This window comes from Mauremys mutica, chromosome 2 (assembly GCF_020497125.1).
Source record: "Mauremys mutica isolate MM-2020 ecotype Southern chromosome 2, ASM2049712v1, whole genome shotgun sequence".
Classification (NCBI taxonomy): domain Eukaryota; kingdom Metazoa; phylum Chordata; order Testudines; family Geoemydidae; genus Mauremys; species Mauremys mutica.
In genome coordinates, this window is record NC_059073.1 from 220,653,680 (window position 1) to 220,676,226 (window position 22,547).

Genomic DNA, 22,547 nt, shown 5'->3' on the forward strand with positions numbered 1-22,547 from the left:
CCAGTGCCAGATGGTTTGGAGAGAATGAACAGAACAGGGCAATTCTGAGTGATCCATTCCCTGTCATCCAGTCCCGGCTTCTGGCAGTTGGAGATTTAGGGACACAAGAATCATGGAGTTACATCTTGGCTAGTAGACAGTGATGGACCTACCTTCCATGGATTTATCTAGTTCTTTGTTAAACCCAGTTATACTTCTGACCTTCACAATGTCCCATCACAATGAGCATGAAAGATCGTATCTGTGTTGTGTGAAGTACTTCCTTTTGTTTGCTTTAAACTTGCTGCCTATTCATTTCATCGGGTGATCCCTAGTTCTGGTGTTTATCCCTAGTAATAACACTTCCCTATTCACTTTCTGCATACCACTCATGATTTTGCCCCTCTATCATATGCCCCTTTAGCCATCTCTTTTCTAAGCTGAACAGTTCCAGTCTTTTTAATCTCTTCACATATGGAACCAGTTCCATACCCCAAAATATTTTTGTTGCCCTTCTCTGCACCTTTTCCAATTCTAATATATTCTTTTTTGAGATGAGGGAACCCGCATGCAGTATCCAAGGTGTGGGCGCACCATGAATATATATAGTCCCATTATGATATTTTCTGTTTTATTATTTATTCCTTTTCTATCTACCATAGGCATTAGGAGACAATTTTTAACAGCATATTGGATAGTGATCTAGGTGCATTTGGGGGATTTCCGTTCTCCTCTAAGGCATCAAATTATTGGCCACTATCAGAGGCAAAATACTGCATTTGACAGACCATTCTTCTGATTCAATATAGGAAATCTTCTGTTCCTATAATACACATTAGCATCCAAGATAATGTCTGACTTGTTCAAATAATCATATAGCTTCATTTCAACTGCCTTCACTTAAATGTTTCAAATATAGAAGTGCTTCCCTTGGTCAAGAGGAGCATCCTCAAGCTAACTTGATCTTCTCTATTCCCCTCCTCAGCTGACACCCTCTGTTTGCCTCCAATGTGGTATCATCTTTTTTTGAGCCTTTAGGTGCCCTTTGGGTCATGCTTTCATGCTTTCCTCCACAACCATCAGGGTTAGAAATTTACAGTGGGGATAACGAGGAGAAGAAAGGCACAGGGGGCACCACAATGGCTTAAAGCCACTCCCCCAGACAGGGATAATCCTCCAGCTAAATCAGCTTTACAGAGCAGTACAAAGCAGCCTTAATGAAGGAGTACTGCAGAGCAGTACAAAGCAGCCTTAATGGAGGCAAAGGTGAGGGTCATCGATTCTCCATATAAATACTACTGATATTGCCTCATAGTCACACACACCTACTGTGTGTGCTCACACTATAGATGTACTAGCCTGCACCCCCCACCATGCTTCTAGGCAACCATAAAGCGCCTCATCTATATACAGTGACACACACACTGTACAAAGAAACGGAATAGTGCCTTGTTACAAGAGAAATATCATGTCATTAAAGATGGGATTGTAAATTCTAGTGCCCAAGGGCAAAGTGAAGCTTCAGCATTCAATTGTGGCTCCGAGAAATCCTGGCTTCATTCAAGTCAATGAGAATTTTGTCATGAACTTCAATGGAGCCAGGATTTTACCCTTCCTGTTTTTGTGTGCTTAAATACACGACCTTCGTCTTGCATTAACACTGGATTTAAGAAAAATGTTATCAGTTAAATACATTTCCATGAACACAGCCAACATTTACAATGCAATGTTTATCATCCGATAATGCTGAGCTGCGTGTAGTGAGTTCAGAGAGTCAAGTTAATATTGTTAACATAGATGGTGCGTAAAGAATGGTGTGTCATCTTTTACACTGATCGGTTTGTCTTTTACCATTTGAATTCAGACAGTAATACCGTAACATTTCCTTGAATATGATGATCTGGTATATCAAGGACAAAGGTAACATTACAATGCCAGTTATCTTGCAAGCTGCCTCATTATCACACAGTAACCCCACTTTACTCAATAGTATTATGGTACTGGGAGAAGTGTCATGACATACCAAGATATAGTGTATTCCAGGGAAATTTATAAGATAACTTAGTCATAATTTTGCTTGCTGTTCAAAAGAATAGTCACATGAATGTTCTGTAAACCAGAGTGATGTTTGCTTTTCTTTTGAAGCAGGAGACATTTATTTACAGTGTAACTGGATATATAAGTTGCTCCTTCTTCCACTTACCTCTTCTATCCCCTTCTATATATAGATCCCATTCTTTACTATTATTACTTTTTAAACAAACCTACTACGTTTAACAGTGTTTCTAGCTGAGGGAGCTTTCTATAAGTATTTCCTTATAGTTAACATGAAAATATTCCTTCTCTCATGACAATGACATAAGGTCTACTCTATTCTGTCTAAAACATCATACTAGCCAAGGTTTCTTAAATGTAAATCTTTCTCCTGACCTCCTCTCAGGAGCTTGGAATCCTTCGGGCTTTCAAGCAACTTGTGTTTCTCTAGATACACTTTCTCTCATCTGCACTTCCTGCTGATAAATGTACCTTTCTTTGTTAGAACGGCTTTGCTAAATCTCTAAATGCATTCAGCTGTAGGACATTTATTATTATCTAAATTTGATAATGCATGGACAGTTCACTATTGCTAGAGATTTTATTTCCATATACAAAAGTGTAATGTAACTAATATTTGGACCAATGGGATGAACTCCTATTTGCATTGGTATTCTTCAGTTCTGTGAAAAGTGCAGACACTCAATCTGATCAAGATGCTGTTTCCTGACTGTTCTGCATATTCCATAGCTATGAGGCTTCAGAGCAACTGAGGAAACAGCATTTGCAAAAAGCCAAAGCCAAAAAACCCCCAAACCAACCCCTCCCCAGAATAAATCAAATAGACCACGGGTTTCACCTGGCAAAGCCGACTCCTCTGCTGACTCCATTAGCATCTCTTAATATTCTGGTGGAAATGACATGTCCGAAGGGTTTCAGCATATTCTCCAGTTCCTGCTCATCCATGGAAATGGGTAAGTTTGAGATGTATAAATTAGTTGGGTCTTGCTCTTGTTGCTATGATAAAAGAAAAAAAACAGCCTCAATTAAACTCAGTATTTTAACAGAACAGCTTGTGGCTCCCGAGATCCAAAAATGGCGGGTGCTCCAAATAATACAGAGCCAAGAAATTATAACAGGGCTAGAAGCATAGCTCTGCAAGCTATTCAGAGCTGACAATATATTTGTCAAATATAGCCCATTAAGGCCTCAACCCTGCAAATTTTCATGCATGTGCTTATCTCTCCATCCATGAGTAGTTCCATTTAACTCAATGGGACTGCTCATGTGCAGGACGTTACTCTCATGCACAAGTGTTTTTTCAGGACTGTGGCCTGAATTAGGAAGTTGACTGAACAGAACATGATTTCCACATATGTGTTCACTGCTCAAAAATATTCCGCAAATGTTGTATGCAGAGACATATATTCCAGCCTGAAGACTGTTTGTAACTTGGTCACTATGAGTGAGCTTGGCTGAAAATGGAGAATGTTTTTCTGGAAATTTTCCAACAAGCTCTAACAAGGATTTTTGCTTTGAACGTTTGATAGTTGCAATTCGAACTTCAAGCTTTTTTTACTAATAGGTCACATGGTGTATGTTTTATTCCTTGATTGGATGAGCATGATTCTTAGAATGGGTTAGAATGTGAATACCCAATAATTCAAATTTGAAAATCACTTTCTAGTAATACTCCAAAGTATTAGTTTAAAATGGCAGTTTTGGCAAACATTCCTGCTGGTAACTTGTTTGCTAGAATATTCTCAGGAAGGGGATACAAAACATGGGTGCAGCAAAAGCATTAAAAACTTTGAACAAATGCCCTGTCTACACACAAACTTGCACCTGTTTAATTAAACAAGTTTAGTTAAACCCTTGCAGACACCTGTATGGACACACTTATTTTGGTTTACACGCAGCTTATTTTTAGCTTAAATCTGTTTCCAATTGACTTAGGGCTTGTCTACACCTAAAACACTACAGTGGCACAGCTGCACAACTGTAGTGTTTCCTACGCTGATGGGAGGGATTCTCCTGTTGGTGTAGATAACCCATCTCCCTGAGTGGGAGGTTGATGAAAGAATTCTTCTATCAACCTAGTGCTAGGAGGTAATTCAATATAGTTACTCCTCTCAGGGGGTGTAGATTTTTCTGATGTAAATTCCCAGTGTAGACCAGACCTTAGGCTAACTCAAAATAAGCCTGGTTTAAACCAACATCAGAATGTCCATGCAGCCTTTTGCATCAGTTTAGCTAAATTGGCTTTAAAAATCACACCTTCAGTTAACCCAGTGCAACTCGGATCGTGGACAAGCACAAACAATCCCATGCATTTGCCCAACTTCAGGAAGATATGTGAATAGAGTGCAAACTCAAGGACCCTGTTTCTCCACTTCCTTGAACCTCATTCACCCCTCTATAAAGTGAACACCATCACTGTGAGGGAGTAGAGAATTCTGATTTTGCAGCAGTTTACACCCACTGTACAAAGGTATAAATGACTACAAAAGGTGCAACCCTGTAGAGAATCAGGGCCAAAGACTTATGAAAGTTCCAAGGCAAGAGAAACCTCCCACTACAGCAATTCAAGAGGGCATATCTCTGCCATACACATGTAGCTGATTTTTGCCTTTAATGTATGGAAGATGAACATCAAGTTATAAATTCAGACGTACCCCATTCCATTTCACTATAAATAGCTCATAATAAACCTGGCATACAGTAAATATGTGGAACCAGAAATACAATATGGAAACAGAATTATACTATGCCTAATAATAATACCAAATAAGCAACCAAGTTATCTTTTACTAGTTAAACACTTCAGGAATTCTATTAAAATATAAATTATATTACATACACAAACACACATATACAGTTTATATTCACATGTGCACATGCAAACACACATACATCACAAATGTAACGGTGCTCGACATGCTAAATTGCAGTGACGTGTGCATTGTTGCCAACTCTCACAATTTTATCAAGAGTCTCGCAATACTGGTGATTTTCTTAAAGCCCCAGCTCCCTGGAATAGGTCAATGTGGGAGAGTCACAGCTTACCTTTAAAAAAAAAAAAAGGAAAGAGAAGGGGTGGTTCTATTTATGCAAACTTGAACACATGAACCCTAAAGGCTCAAAAACCTGAAGAACATTTCTTATTTTTTAAAATCTCCTGAAGTTATCCAGCCTCATACTTTTTTGGGGTCTGATTCACGAATGCTTGGCATTGGCAATGCTACATGTGGTAAATGGCACATTACCTCCTCATCTAAGTCCTATCCATAATGCGTCTCACCTAGAACTACCTGCAATAGTCCACACCTCAGAGTAGTTTGAAAGAAGTGCCATTTTATAAAATGGAAATAGTAATAAAAAAACCCCAGAAAACACCCTCAAGTTACTATTATAGTAAAATATGTATAGATGAGTGACCATATTTGGGGGAGAGGGGAATAAAGCCCCAAATGGGCAAAGCGTTGAAAAGTAAACTGATCTCGAAAAAGGAAAAAAAACAAACAAAACAACAAAACACAAACACCTCCCACCCTCTCCTTCCTTTTACGCCTTCCCTCACACCCCATCCCTTTTTACAACTGAGAAGGCTTTTCCCTCCACAGTAACTAAAATATATTTTTGCTTACATTGCATTTCAAAACTGAATTGGGAACGAGGGACTGGCATTGTTACAATGTCAGCAATGTGAAGACAAATCATGTGATCAATTTTGAGAATATAAACCTGGCTGATATTTAGAGGGGAAGAAAAAGAGAGGAGGTCGGGAACAAGGAAGGCATGATGAGTTTAAAAAATTAGATTAACATTTTTAAAAGCTCTTTCCCTTTTCAGCACTTTTGCACTTTTTTCTGTGTGTCTATTGTGAAGTGTTATTTTGCTTTGTTATTTTGCTGTAGCTGAAGGGAGAGGGAAGATTAGAAAGTGTCTTTATTTTGAAAATGCTGAGCAGTGGAGTCAATTAAAGCAGAGGCATCACAGAACTCAATCAGAGTAAAGGTTTGCAATTTCACAGGCAGTGTTATTCAGAAATAATCAGATTATTATGCAAACCTCTGCCTTTTGATTGGTTAACTGTTTGGATTAATCAACCAATCAGTGTACTGAGATCAGGCCCTCTGACAGCAATTCCGGGCCCCAGAGTAGAACAGTCAATGGGCGGCTGTGCACACATGCACGCACAAGCCTTGCCCGCGGTCTGCCTGACATTTGGGCAGTGCTGCGCCAGCGAGCTGCTGCTGGCTGTGCCGTTGGTGCCCAGCAAACTGCCAGTTGCGCTGCTGGGCCTGTTCTTCCAGCACAGCCAGCGCTTCCACATGCCCGCCCAGCTGTCTCTGCCGCCACCAGTGCCACCCCGTGCGCGCACCTAGGAGCTCTGCAGCCCGCCCGGGGCTCCCGGCCACCACCACAGCTACCACGGCAGCGGCTGGGGGCCCCCCGGCCGTTTTAAATCACCCGGACCTCTGGGCAATTGCCCCCTTTTCCCCCCGCCCCATCAGCAGGCCTGACAGGGATCAACATATTTTACCATTATTTAGAAATAAACACACAGTGATAGTGCAAATCAGACCTATACCCAGAATGCAGAGGATGGAATAACAGAGAAAATACAGTTACGCATCACTAATTGTACAGCATCCCTCACGCTCACTGAGACAATTCTATTTCAATAGAATATTAAAGTGTGAGATTTTGTTTTGACTATTGAGTCTTCTTTATACCTGTGGCAAAAATAAAAAGTTTAAAAAAAATAAAAATTGCAGCCAACATGTTCCATACCACAGAGTTTATCTTCCAGTTCCTTTTCTAGAGTAGGAAGCACTGATCCTTGTAGCAGATACCGATTAAATACAGTGGCTTTAAATACCCATAGATATTTTAGCTAAATTTTAAGTGTGAATGAATTTCCACCTGAAAGTTTGCTCTATGACCATTATTTACCTATGACACCTTTTATCAATATGATAAACAGGAGCAGTAAATAGATGTATTAAATCATAAAGGGCTAAATTAGGCTGCCCACTCTACCCTCAAGTGATTTACACTGTTTTGTTTAGAAAGGAAAATAATTCCACATTATATTTTCTCTGCACAAATACAATATTTTCTTCTCTTGATGGGAAGAGATGACTTCAAAGAGATTTTGGTCTACTCAGGAGTTCTGTGAATTAATTCTCCCTATTAACAATCCGGTCAGAACTCCCGGGAGTTTCACTTTACATCTTCCAAATTGACTTTGGAATCTCTGTGAACACATTGTGGTACCTAGTTTTGTGTCACTCTTCAAAGTCCTCTTTACACAGGCATAGTCAGGTTTGATATGTATGGGTCATATACAAGTTATCTTGTCCTTGAATAATTAGATACTGTACTACCACTTACATCACACTATCGATACTGATCAATATAAGTTACAGATTGCCTTTAGAATCACTGTAACCTCATCCAGAACATTTTAGACACTAGTCACTTCAAATGATTCAAAATTATTACTATTTCTGTCATGCTGTTTAGTGGTCAGGTTCCATCCTCCCTTTAAACAACAACAGTTACACCCTTATGGAAGAAACCATCCATATGTCACTGAATTACTCTTTAAAATATAGTCATATCACACATTTCTCATTTCTTGACAATATTGTTCCAACTGTAGTGGCTATGTGTCTTCAATCTTATCTTTGGAACCACAATTTATATGATCAATGCCAGTCTGGATTCAGGACAAGTCATAGCACTGAGACCGTTTAGAGAAGGCTTGTAATGATTTCTTTCTTTTTGTGGACTCATATTCAAAATCTATTCTTGTTCTTTAGTATTGACTTTTTTTGACATTGCAGATCCTGGGACCCTTCTAGGACATTTGAAATATATACTAGATCATATATGGAAACTAGTTTGGTTTGTATTTGACTGGCTAGTTGCAGTATGTGACCTTTAATCTGGAAGGTCACATTCAATCAATTCCATGAATGAGAATTGAAGATTTTTTCCAGAGTTCCATTTTTGCCATTTCTACACGCTTTTTCTTTCTGCTAGTTTTCACAGATTGGAGTTAATGCCAACACTTTCAAACTTCATGACACCTAAAAAAATCAGGTCACTAATTATTAGATGTCTAACTACAGATAGAGGTGCCCAACTTTAGGTAGGCAAGTCTAACATTCTGATCCCAAATTTTAACATTGAGCCCTTATCATTAATGTTATACATGAAATAACAGAACATTCCACTGAATTCTTCACATAGCATTTCGCATTTCTCCTTTATAAATGAACTGTACCCATTTTGCTAGACAGAGAATTCTAAAAGTTAAAAGAAAACTATGTCCAACTTCCACAGCACAGCAGTCTGAAAAGCAGGCATGGCAGGGAACATTTTTGCTATACATCAAATGTGGATTATATTTAAGGGTTATGGGCTGGAACTTCATCTGGTGTAAATCAGCATAGCTTCATTGAAATTAATGACACTAAACTGATTTACATCAGATGATGGTGACCCAGTGTTTTGTTTTGTTTTTTTAAATTAAAACAGCTCTTATAAAAATACTACAAAAATGGTCCAAACTACTTAGGCTTAAAATAGTGTTACTACAGTAGTTTGGCCATTACCGTTGTAGTGCTAGATAAACAGAATGCACCAATTCACTTTGCCAGCATTCACAACCCCTTTTATTTGCTTATTTGCATTCCCTTGGGTGGGCACATTTTTAATAGCGAGAATGTTCTCAAAAAGCAAAGCAGTTGTGAACAGAGAGACAACAGCAGCTGGAGGTTATCCAGTGGCGCATTCCATCTGGTGAGGGGAACTCAGTGCTGGCAGAAAGCTGACCCCACACTGCTGCCAATGGAGGGAAAAGGGGGATGTTAGGGCATTCCAGAGGGAAGGAACATGGAAGAGCACAGATACACTATGCCTGATCTTCTACTGGAATAAGGTGCTTGAGGAAGCTTATGCCAATCACTAGAGCTCTTCCCATGCAGGTCTCAACTGTGCTTGGATTAGGTCGCTGAGTATCAGGGAGCCACCACTAGCTCCCTGTGGACCCCCTCTCCATTGTGCCTGAGCTCTTCATAGTCTTCATAACTTGCCAATAGATTTCAATGGTGCTAAAGGCATAAGTATTTGTTCAGCAGAGGCTTGATCCCACACTCATTGAGGTCAATAGCAAAATTCACACTGACTTCAAGAATGCCTTAGATCAACTTGTAGGATTGGGGCATTTAATGTCCATTACAAAAAAATGTACATCTCTTTACCCACCACTGCACTTTTTTTCCCATGCATTTACTTTTTGCCTTCTATACATTTCTATTTCTAGACCATACTTAAATAAATGCTTAAGACAGATACGTACACCCACACATAGTCTTCAAAGGGTTAAATTGATGTATATATTTCCTCTATCTGTAGAGCAATAGGAAAAGCTCATGAGAGTATTCACACCAAAAGTGCTCTCCTGGTCTCTTTCAAAATCTTTTTATGTTTCACCCAAGTAGATTTGAAAAAATAAGAACTCTTTATGAACTGAAAAAAAAAGGACTCCTTTTGTTTATGAAGCTCACAGTGGATCATCCATTCAGGAAAGAAGAAGTTACTCACCTTGTGCAAGAATGATGGTTCTTCGAGAAGTGTGCTCTACTGTATGTGTGTCTGCATCTCTGTGCTGCTGTTCGGAGAACTTTGGTAGCAATATCCATTCAGGCCACACATGTGCTGCTCCTTGTCTGCCATGAGGCCAGAGCCAGTGTATGCGGGCAAACCCTCCTCAGTTCCTTCTCTGCTGCAGAGTCAATGAGAAGAACTCCAAAGTGGAGGGGAGAAGGGTGGGTCATGGGGCATCCTAGGGACACACAACTCGAAGAACCATCATTACTGCACAAGGTGAGTAATTTCTTCTTCAAGAAGTGTCCCTATGGGTACTCCACACTAGGTGACTCCTGAGCAGTGCCCACCACTGGAGGGCAGGCTTTGGAGTCAAGTCAAGTCTGTTATAGATGATAGCACCGTGGCTCCGAATTTGGCATCTGCAGCCAAGTCACCCAGGATAACATAATGTTCTGTAAAGGTATGTGTAGATGCCCAGGTAACTGTTCTGCAGATTTCAGATACAGGGATACCCTTGGAGAAGGTGACGGAAGACGAGACCAATCTCAGAGTGCATGCATATTGAAGACGGGGTGCTACATTACACATCTGGTAGCAGAGCTTGATATAGTTCAAGACCCATTTGGAGAGTCTTTGGGCTGAAATTGCTGTACCTTTTGATCTATATGAAATGGAGGGGAAGAGTCTCTGAGATTTTCTAAAAGCTCTTGTTCTGTCCAAATAGAAGGCCAAGGCCTCATGTTGAGAGTATGGCTTCCTTATTATCCTGATGAGGATTGGGATAAAAGGTTGGAATTGAATAAGCTGATTTATATGAAATGTGGCAGTCACCTCGGGAGTGAATTTCGGATATGGTCTAAGACTGACATTGTCAGGGAAGAACACCATAAAGTGAGGATGCGATTTCTTAAGAAACAACAGGTACCCCAAGACTACTGGTAGAATGGCTGCATTCAGGGTGATGCCTTTGGGTTGACACCAGATTTGAAATCTCTTCTACTTTTGTAGGTAGGTACAATGAGTAGCATAGGTGACAACTTCCTCTTTGGCCTGTGGGTGCTCAACCCCCCCGACCCCTGAGCCCTGCCCCTGCCCTACCCTTTCAGTCGCAGAATCCACAGGTTGGGATAGAGAGAGTGTCTCTTGTTCTGTGACAGCAGGTAAAGAGTGATTGGAAGAGTCATCGGTGGACATAGTGCCAGCCGTGACAGGTAAGGGTACCGTGTCTCTCAGGACCAGGTGGAGAGCAATTAGTATGATGTTAGCTTTTTCACTTTCAACAGGATTTTCAGTATTAGAGGGAATGGGGAAAAGGCATAAAGACGACCCTGGTCCCAGGAAGGAGGAGAGCGTCTCCCATGGAGTGTCATCTGATCCCCACCCTGGAGCCATATTGCGGACATTTCTTGTTCTGGTAAGTAGCAAACAGGTCTATTGTCAGTGTCCCCTATTTTTGGAATATGTCATAGAGGACCACCAAATCTATTTCCCATTCATGGTCAGGTGAAAATTTCTGGCTGAGACTCTCCGCTGTTGTGTTGTGTACCCCAGTAGGTAGACCACTGATATTATGACATCGTGGGAAATGCACCAGTTCCATAGCTGTAGTGCTTCCAAGTACAGGGAGTCTAATCTGGCGCCTGCTTGTCGGTTTATGTAATACATGCAGGCCACATTGTCCATCATGACTTTTGTGTGCATGTCTTTGATCAGAGGGAGGAAGTGGGCACATGCGTTTCTGACCAGTCTGAATTCAAGCAGGTTGATGTGAAGGCACGTCTCAGATAGAGACCATTTGCCCTGAATTGTGAGATCATTGAGCCTCACCCTATTAGAGATGCATCAGTAGTCAGGAGTGATGATGGGAAAGGCTGAATAAATGGGATTCCTGTATAGATGTTCACTGGGTCCCTTCCACCAGTCCAAGGATTGTTTGACCTTAGTGGGCATTGATAGTAGTTTGCTTATTTTGTTTCTATTCAACCTGTAAACCAAACTGAACCACACTTGTAGGCATCTCATGTGAAGTCTGGCATGAGCTGTAATCAGTGTGCCTGCAGCCATATGCCCCAGAATATGGAGGTAGTATCTGGCTGAAATTTGGGTGCTGGATTGAGCTGTTTTTAACAGCATGGAGACACTGAGAAATCTGATGTGGGAGAAGTACCCTCACTTGGATGGTACCAAGGTCAGCTCTTATGAATTCTAGACTCTGTACCATTATTCATATTGATTTTTGTGCGTTGATTTGTAGGCCCAGATTCTGGAACAGGTCCAGTGTGGTCTGGGTGACTCACTGGGCTATGGCAAAGGAATGTGCCCTGAGAAGGCAGTCGTCCAGGTAAGGATATATCATGATGCCCTGAGAGTGTAAGTAAGCTGTCACTACTAAGAGGACCTGGGATAATACTCTGGAGGCCAATGAGAGGCTGAAAAGGAGTAGTCTGTACTGGTAGTGGTCTTAGGGTACGTCTTCACTACCCGCCGTATCGGCGGGTAGCAATCGATTTCTCGGGGATCGATATATCGTGTCTCATCTAGACGTGATATATCGATCCCCGAACGTGCTCATGTTGACTCCATAACTCCACCAACGCAAACGGCGGTAGCGGAGTCGACATGGGGAGCCGCGGACATCGATCCCGCGCTGTGAGGATGGTAAGTAATTCGATATAAGATACTTCGACTTCAGCTACGTTATCCACGTAGCTGAAGTTGCGTATCTTATATCGATTTTCCCCCGTAGTGTAGACCTGCCCTTAGCCTCTGACTTGGTATAATCGAAATGTGGAAGTACGTAGCTTGGAGGTTGAGGGCTGAGAACCAATCTCTTATCTAATGCTGGAATAATCATTGATAAAGTGACCATCTAGAACTTTTTCTGCACCTTGACAAATTTGTTGAATGCTCTGAGGTCTAGTATGGGTCTCCAACCTCCCTTTTTCTTCGGTATCAGGAAGTAGTGAGAGTAGAAGCTTTTTTCTCTTACATGTGTGGGCAATGGCTCTATGGCTCCTATGCTGAGGAGTGATTTCTCTCCTGACATAGCAGGCTCTCGTGAGAAGGGTCCCAGAAGAAGGACAGAGAAGGGTGTTTGGGAGGGGGGAAGAAGGAGAAATGGAGGAGTGTCCATCCTGGACGATCTCCAGCACCCATTTGTCGGTTATCCATTCCCAGGTGCTGTGGAACAGTGTGAGAATGTCTCTGAAGGAGAATGAGGAAAATGTTCTCTGGGCACCTCGACCAACCCGTCAAAACTGCCGCTTTGAGGTGGAAGGTTGAGAGGAAGTGGGCTGAGATCACGACATCTTTCATCTGGGGAACCTCTCTTCTTCCTCTGAAGTTTGTATGCGATGAATATTGAGAAGATGAGCAGGGTTTGAATGGTGGCTGAGGGCTATACTTTCTTTTGTACCAAGGTGTATAGATCCCAAGGGATTGAAGAGTGGCCCTGGAATCTTTTAACGTGTGAAGGGAGGTGTTGGAATTCTAGGCAAATAATTTTGTCCCTTCAAAATGGAGGTCCTCCACAGTAGTTTGGACCTCCTTTGGGAAACTGGATAGATGAAGCCATGAGGCCCATCTCATCACAATGGCAGTGGAAACTGAATGTGCCGCCATGTCAGCTGCATCAAGTGCAAACTGGAGAGAGATCTTAGCCACCAGTTGGCCTTCGTTGACTATGGCCTTGAATTGCTCCTTATGAGAATTGGAAAGCTGCTCAATAAAAGAACTGAGTTTTGCGCAGTTTTGATAGTTGTATTTTGCCAATAAGGCTTGGTAGTTTGCAATGCAGAACTGGAGAGTGGCTGAGGAATATGCTTTCCTGCCAAAAAGATCCAGGTTGTGCCAGTCCTGGTCATAAGGGGTGGATTTAAACTGGTATTGGCGGCCCTTAGAATTGACTGCATCCACAATGATCGAATTGGGAGGCATGTGGTAGAAGAGAAACTCCATGTCTTTTGCCAGCACATAGTATTTCCTGTCCGCCTGCCTGCATATTGGTGGGACTGACGTGAGGGGCTGCCATATGACCTTGGCGGAGTCCAGGAGTGCCTCATTTATAGGGAAGGCCACTCTGGAGGAGGTAGAGTAATGTAAAATATGCACCAGCTTGCTGTGAGACTCGGTCACCTCCTGCAATGCTATTTCTAATGCTTCTGGCACCCTCTGTGCCAGGTCCTGGAACAGTTTAAAATTATCAGCCATAGATTGTAGAGGGGGCATCACCATCTCGTCTGGTGATGATGACAAGAAGTGGGCTTGAGGAGTGACTTCCTCCTCAAATTTGGCCTCTGGTTCCTCCCTTGCCTGCTCAGGGGGTTCAGAAGTCCTCAAGGCGGCAGCTGAAGGAGGGTGTTTCCTTGATTGCTGATAGGTCTTATTAGAGGTAAGGGAGGCCTGTCGGTAAGTCAAGGGCTCTGGGTGAACCCAGTACCAGGGCCCCAGTACTGAGCAGAGGCAAGTCCGGTGTGTCACACACCGAAAGATCCATTGTGCACCAGAAATCAGGGGGGGCAGGCAGCGGCAGTGCTGAGAGGCTTGTACCGACTGGGTCAGAGGTGTGAACTTGGTAGTAAGGTCCGTCAATTCCTGGCATACCACAGGCGGTACCGATGTTCACATCCGTACCAATGAAGCGGTATCAGTGCTTCTTTCCCTGTGCCCATTGGGTCTTTAGGCAGCCTGGTTTGCTCTGTTAGCTCAGTACCGTGCATGCCCTGGGTACCAGATTTAGATGGCTTTGGTGCCATCAGAACCAGTAAAACTGATCAAGCTGGCTACTGATTGTTTTTGACTCCATCGGGGCTCACTATGGGGACTCACAGACCTTTTCTTAGAGGCCTTATGTGAATGGCTTGTGGGTATCTCTCTGGGCTCACCTCCCTTCGAAGTAGAGGCTTGCAATGAGGGCTCCCACTGGGACTCTGGAGTTTGAAGGGCTGACTCCATGAGTAGGAGTTTGAGCCTCAGTTCTCTGTCTTTCCTGGATATGGGCTTCAGTTGCTGACACAAGCCACACGTCTGTGGAATGTGTTTTTCTCCCAGACAGCGAACACACTGCGAGTGTCTGTCAGTCACTGGGATAGATTCCTTGCAATGTAGGCACTTTTTGAAGCCCGGGGAGCCAGGCACACCCTTGTCCAGGGGGTCTTATCCCCCACAGAGATTGGCGAAAGACAAAGTCCTTTTTTTTAGGCACGGTCAAAATAAAATGCAAACAAAATAAAGAAAGAAAAAAAGGCTTTAAGGGAAGTTAAAATTAGCAATTCTAAAGTTAACGATCTGCAACTGGACAGCTATACCTCTGTCTCTACCCAGCGGCGGCTGAGAAGGAACTGAGGAAGTTTCACCTGCGCAAGCTGGCTAGCCTCGTGGCAGGTGAGGAGCAGCACATGTGCGGGCTGAACTGACACTGCTACCAAAGTTCTCCAATCAGCGGCGCAGGGACGCAGATACTCCTATAGCAGAGCACCCATAGGGACACTACTTGAAGAATAAAAGAAAAAATACAATATGACCAATCATATTGCATGCACAATCAACAATGAATACTCATAGCAATTAGTTCACAAACAAGTCATAGGTTACATTTTTTTCTAACAGACTTTGTTAAATAATTGCAAAAAGGCAAATTCATGAAAATCATGATCTGTAAATAGAAAAAGGGGGAAATTATTTAGGTATGTTGATTACAACAAATAGTTTGTTTAGTTCTATAGAGCAATATTATTTATAAGTGCTGTTTTAATTAAAAACTTGACTTTTAAATTGAGTTCATAGTATATATATGTTAAGGAATTCTTCTCAGTTTGCAAACTTTCTAACTGCCGTGTTGTAAGATGGACTCAGCTTTCTTTTAATTAAGTTTGCCCACGGAAAGCACAGCATCTTCTAAACCTAAAAATAGTGCTAGAACTGAATTATTATACTTCTACCATGTCTGGTGCAGAATCTTCCATCATATATATTATCTGCCAATGCTGATTTGATTTTTCCCCTCATCTTACGCTGCAAATATGGGAGTTACTATAGACTGTGCCTTTTGAGCATTATATCAGATCTATGGGTTGCTATTTTCTTTTATTGTGCACAGAATATTGTCATAACTCAACCAGAACTATCACAGCCTGATGCAGAGACAATTATTCATATTTTTGTAACTTCTAGGTCAGACTGTTACAATTTCTGAGTTTACAGATTTCTAGAAAAAGATGTGCATGGTTTCGAATTGTACAATATGCCTCAGCCCGAACGTTATCGCACACTATGCAAATTTACCACATCACTCCAATTTTGAGGGTGATCTGCTGGCTTCCTGTTCAATGTCAAATTGGTTTAAAGATTACTTGGATGCTTTACAAAGCTGTATATGATTTGGAAACCATGTAGTTATCTGAGTGTCTGGTCTTGAAAGAGCCAATTCACTCCCACAGATCACTTGAAGTTACTCTATAAAACATTCTGCAAATACTACCTAGCCTCCTACCATGCCCATCCTAAATTAGAAATTTCCTGATGCCCACTATGACCTGGGTGCAAATTGCTAAGCCAAACTAATTCCAAGTTTAAAATTTGTTCCTATTTCTTTTAGTCTGTCTCTCACTGAGTCCTACTGAATTTTTGTGTTGCATGTTCTATTGTAAGGCACATACTATTGCATAGAATAGTACATATATGTTTATTTTTCCCTACATTGTATTGGTTTAGCGGCACTTTGACTTATACTTTCCAGTCTTATTTGTATTCAGACAAGAACACAGCTCCTTTATCTGCCATACAAAGTAGAAACTGTTGCAATGCAATGCTTACCATGCACATTCATACTGAAGTCAAGGTGATTTTGCATGTTGCCCATTCAATGCAGTGTATATATATATATTATTCTAATTACAAGTACATAGCATGAAATTACATAGGCAAACAAACCTTCCGTTATCATTAACTTGAGAAACAGAACTAGCTAAATCCAAAACTCAATGTGCAAATACCCACGTAAATCAATGGAATTAAAAGTCAGATTGTGCTCTCAGAAAGATCTCTAAAATTAAAAGACTAATTCAGGTAGTATCCAAAGGGTCAGCACTTAACTGTCCACATTCACATTTGAAAGACATTGTGATTACTCTCACGGGTACTAACTTATCAGCACTGGAAAAGTATTTGAGGTTTTGAGGAGATTTTGGGGCCAGTATTAATGCTCTTTAATGTTTGATCTATTGAATCATTCAAGCAGGCGAATTTAAGCAGCTTGTAGATCCCATGTGATTGCTCGTGAAGAAAAATGAAAGCTCTCTTTTGTCATATTTTACTTTACTTCCTATAAACCATAAATGAAGTCAAAATCTTCTTGTCTGGGAATTCCTGTTGGGATACAGGTTCAAGTCAATTTAGTCTGAGTCCATATAGATTCCCAGTGAACACAGATACTCATCTTGATGCACACACCAGAAATGGAAACCAACTGGTCCTTAAGGATGCATCAATTTTCTGGACGTCTGGATTGTTTTGAGTACTACAGAAACTTTGAAAAAAACGTACCTGGATACTTTATATGAAAACAAAAATAGAGCTTTTGACAGTTTGAGAAATTTTACTCAGAGAAGAATAGTATTAATAGTTAGAATAATGCACTATTCACAAAGTGTTGAGGAAGAGCGATACATTTAAAACATGTAATATTTATTAAAGGTGAACGGAGTCACGTTTAAAACAAGACAATTGCTGGTTGTCATTCAGCAGCATAATGGCCAAATGAAATTTACATTCTCCTGGGATGTGGAATTCCCAACAATGAATCAATAGATCCCAGAGGAGAATTCAGCCATTACACAGAAAGTTTGAAAAATCAATTTCCCCATTCACCAGTGGCACATAGTAAACTTTCTCTAGTAAGTGGAGTGAACTAGGCCATCAGTTTCAGCAGAAATTCAACCTTTATTTATTTTACAAAAGTTTTGATTCCTTATGATTCCAAAAATAGTTTTTTCAAGTCTGAACTCCTGCTGTGCTGACTTCCTGAGTCTGCAGGCTGCTCCTACACAAGCAGCAGTGTAAGAATAAAACAACAAGAAAATGGAAGATGGCAGCTGGGAAACTAACAAGACATATTAATAGCCTTTCTACTTTCTGGAGAAGCTGCCATACAAGTAGCAAAAGAGGAGGAACCAAATCATGGTCCACAGATGCACAATTGTTGCCAACCAGGGCTTAGGCAGTCAGGCCTAGTGGTGAAGGCGAGAATCAGTCTACCAGTTAGAGCTGGGTCCGGGACAGGTAGAGTCCAGGAAATGATCAGACGGTCAGTGCCAGAGGAACAGAAGCCAAATGCCAGAGTGGGAGGGGGTAGACCAGAGTCATGATTCAGAGGTGGTGTCAGGTATCAGTAATGGAGAGACAGAAGCTGAATACTAGAGTGTCAACCAGAGTCATCATCTGGAGGCAGAGCTGGGGTTGGGGGTCAAAGACAGAAGTCTGAAGCTAAAGGGGACCAGGGGCTGAAGAGGAGCAGGAACTGAAACAAGGACAGGAGCAGGGGCTGGAGCCGCTGCAGGAACAGTATGTGTTGAGCAGCCACTGAACTACTGTGGAGTCCAGGCTTGTGGGCAAGACTGCCACACCAGCAGGGGGCTGTGGCCACAGAGTTCTAAGGCAGCTGTTCCTAGCTGGTCTGGGCCCTGACAGCAATGTAGGGATTGGGTAGCAGGAATCTTCCATTCCTAACAGTAGCCAGGAGATTGGGAGCCGAGCAAAGTAATAGTGTCCCACCCTCCCCCGCCCCCCTCACAAGAGTCAGAAGGTTGGAAGAAGAGAAGAGTAGTTGAAACTCCTTCACACTTTGCACAGCCAGGACACCAGTAGCAAAGGGAGCGGGGAGATTGGGGGTTGGGAGTACCCCAGCAACCCAACCATATCCAAACTCTGGGGTGAAGATGAGGATAAGAGAAAGCTGCTGCTTCTCTCTTCCAGTAGACAATGCTAAGAGTTGGCCTTCGTATTTATCAGACACCTACAAAAGATGGAGCTTCTGATCAGGGTGTGAGACAGAACCTGTCAGAAATCTCAGCATTCCCTGAAGCTGTGAGAGGAAGGTTCTGAACTCCTCACCGGGAAATTGCTCTGAGACCTCCCCCTATTATAACTATCTATATATCGTGACTAAATATATTATACACATATATGTACATTCACCATGGAAACATGCATTCATTTTTGAAAATCTGGGTATGTAGATAGACTTGTATGTCTATACAGACACACCTATGTCCAGATTTTAAAGATGGGTGCATGCTGAAATTGTACATGCACATAGCCTGACTGCATATGCAAATCACATATACACACACACACACACACACACACACACACACACACATCACCACTTATGTGCCTAATCAGTGTTGTGCATGCGTGCATATACAAATAAAGAGATGGGCGGAAGAATGGATATATATTTGAAGGTTGATTTTTTTGTCCTTACTCTGGTGTAAATCAGAATTAACTTCATTGGAATTATTCTAATGACTTATACCATAGTAAAACTATTTGACTGACAAGGTATAAAGGCATTGCCCTTCCTTTCACATGGCTGATTTGACAGTGGGATATCAAAACAAAGGGGAAGCTGCTGTAGCTATCTAGTGGGAGGATGTGTTCTCGCCTCTCCCAATATGCTGGAAAGGCCTCTAAGCTTCTTTTCTCTTGTTTTGGAATCTTTTCTATGTTAATGAAGCCAGTTATGAGGAAAGGGCTTGAACTGAACTATACTTTGGGGCTTTATTTTACCCTTCCTGGATGGTATATCTGCCCACCCACTTATAAACTGGTTTAAATGAAAGAAGAAGCTGCAGGCGTATAATATCTATCTTAATATCTTAGGCACCTACGCATCATGGTACCTGCATGACAAAGAACTAGAAAAAGAGAGACCCACTCTATAATGTATAACTCTTGGGAGTATTTTATCACACGCAGACTCCCTGTTCCAATGCTTATCGCTGGTGATACTGAGGTCAGTAATTCACTGCATGCTGAGATGCCATGAGCAGCAAGTCAGACAATCCTTGGAGAGCAACTTCACTTACCAAAGAGGGAAAACTGAAAGGTATCATCAACTACAAACTTTTGAAATGATTGCTTGTGAAATTCATGGGACCAGTCATATGCTCATAGCAATACTACACACACACTCTACATATACTGCATAACATATTGGGAACTTTGAAACATGAGAGATTGAACCTGGTAGCTTACAACCTTGTGAATGTTGTGCTCATCTCAGATTTGCTACATATACCAAACTAACATTATATTTCATCTGCAGCCCACTTTCCAAAAAATTATGTCATAGGTGCTGGAACTAGAGGTGCTGCTGCACCCCCTGGCTTGAAGTAGTTTCCATCATATACAGGGTTTGCAGTTTGGTTCAATGGCTCTCAGCATCTCCACTGTACACATTGTTTCAGCGCCGCTGAATCATGTGCTACATATGGAATTTGTTCCTACTCACACACAGTATTTGATAAACTCACTAACATAGCAAGATCTCCATGGGGAAAAATATCCATCGAGCCCTAAGGGAGAATGTCTCAACCCATGTTTAATCTTACATATCAGTGACTTGTCAGGCAGCCACACATTTGGCAATTTCAGATTTTAAATTCAAAGACTTCACAGTGAAGGTAGCCGCAGAAAGAGAAAACTGAAATACTGCAACATGAAATTGTCTGCTCCTGTGTATAGCCCCTAAGGGAGAATATGGGGTTGGATCATGAGAGCACCATCAACAACCAGTACAATTTGTTTGCGTTTCAAGGGAAATGACTTAAAGTTAGAGGACCCTGTTTTTACAGTCAGCTCAAATTGCACTGCTGGATTTTCTTTAACTGAATCAGCTATGTTTTTATTTCAAAGATTTTAAAAATGAAGTGGGGGAAGGGCTTGCAGGTGTCCAGCACTTCTAAAGATCAGGTAATGAACTGGGAAGAGAGAATAAACTATCTTCTCACTCTCTGCTGGTCGTGATCCCCTGTAGGAAGAAGCTATTGCATTGTCACTGCCTAGGATGAAGCTGTGAATGGAGAGCTTCAGTCTCCAGTTCTGCTAACCTGGTACCTTCCATAAACACTAAAATTAAGACCAATATTTTTCAAAAATTAAAATTAAAATGATTCAAAGAAAAAGTGCAAATGAAAAAAAGGCCCTGACCAGGTATGGTCAATTAAGGTCCCATGGTATCAAGTGTTAATTCCAGTTTTTTGGCCAAAGTCTAGGTTGGATATTTAGAATCTGCCTACCTAAAATTCTCCTTGGAGTTTCAAATGCAGGAGTTATTCTTGATTTCCTTCCTATAACATTTGTTGTTTAGTGCAGCCAGTGAAGAGTGGTTGCACTTAAGCAATGGGCAAATGGTCCATATCTACTATAGAGAATATGTAAAAGCACTGTGGGATCCATCAGGAAGAAAGACACACATCAAAGTTCCATTTAGTATTGCCAGAAAAACTACTCATCTTTAAAAGTGTCTTCAGATTCCTCTGAACTAGTTATTTTATGAAGCTAGGATATTTTTCCAACAATTTAGGATGTCAGATTTAACATGCAAGTTTAACTGTATCTATAAGACAGACCAAAAATATATAGAACTTCCTCTACTTAGAAAACTATTCATATCATTCTTGAGCCAAAGAAGATTAATTATTTATTACTACGCTCATTAATCAAAAAGAGTGTGTGTGTGTGTGTATGTATATCTATGTATAAAGGACCAATTCCACTGTTCAAGTCAGTTAGGCCCTCTAAAGCTATTACACTGAGAAGAAGCTGCAACATTTTTAAGACTTCCTCAAGTATATTTAGACTATAAAATAAATGCTATTATTCAGGAGATACTGAATTGTTAAGCTGCTTAAATTTGTACAATTGGGAACCCGATGTACATTAAAATGCAGAAACTCATTAAGAGCCTTTTTCACAGCCTAAGAATCATTGGCATTCATAGAACTATTTAGAACAATAAAACACTCCCCATACCTAAGAAGAGGACAACTTCCACTCCTTCAGCTTTCCTTTAATGAATCACTGAGGCAGAACTGGTATCTAACCTCTCAGCCAACCTCTTTCGTTTTTAAACTAACTAACTAAATAGTAATAAAAAACAACCCGATACTAATATTCCAAGTGAAATAATAAAATCTGCTAACACACTACTAAAAAAACCAACAAAACAAAACAAAACCCCAAACAATTTAGTTAACATTGATCTCGTTAGAGTACAATTTAATTTTCTCTCTCTGTCAATAAGTAGTAAATCACCTTCAAAGTTAGAACATGAGCTATTTTTTTCTTCCAGCCTCCAAATTCACACCCCAACAGAGGCTGCTTTCTCAGGTGTAATTTTTCTGAGCAAAAAGCAATGGAAACACCAGCCCCCATCTGTTTTCATTAATGCTAGCTGCACACCCTCATTCTGTATGTATCACATTGAAAACTTCCTTGCTGGTCCATTCACTTTGGTAATCGGCTTTACGTTTGTAAACTGGTACTAAAATAGTCAAACAATTATCAGAGTCCACCTCACCCCTCCCACACACAATTGCTCAACTCTTGGTGGGGTTTTCCTGCACATTAGCAGGCAGAGACTCAAAACAGGATCTGGATGCTCTCCTGATTAACCAGAATTAAACCTCCCTCTGACTGCACATGGATGGTCTGTGCTAAACTTGTCTCAGCTGGAAGTCACTCATTTTGCATACTGAACAGTGGGCAAGCAGCAGTTAAAGACAATGCTTCTCCTTGATCTAATAATAGTTTATTATGCTGTACTGGGTGACTGGTTTCCTCCTCAATAAGGACTGCAGAAATTTCATGTAATGCCTCCAGCCTTCATCAGTCAGAGGACGGACAAA

At 41.3% G+C, this 22,547-nt stretch overlaps 1 protein-coding gene across 9 annotated transcripts in view; it reads right to left on the reverse strand.

The window, feature by feature from the left end:
• RBMS3 (RNA binding motif single stranded interacting protein 3) overlaps positions 1-22,547 on the reverse strand; it is a 939,633-nt gene that overhangs the window by 186,293 nt on the left and 730,793 nt on the right. For all 9 annotated transcript variants that reach the window (XM_045008010.1, XM_045008014.1, XM_045008013.1 and 6 more), the window contains one exon: positions 2,873-3,030. In XM_045008010.1, coding sequence (XP_044863945.1) covers positions 2,873-3,030 — 158 coding nt within the window. The remainder of the gene's footprint in view (positions 1-2,872; positions 3,031-22,547) is intronic.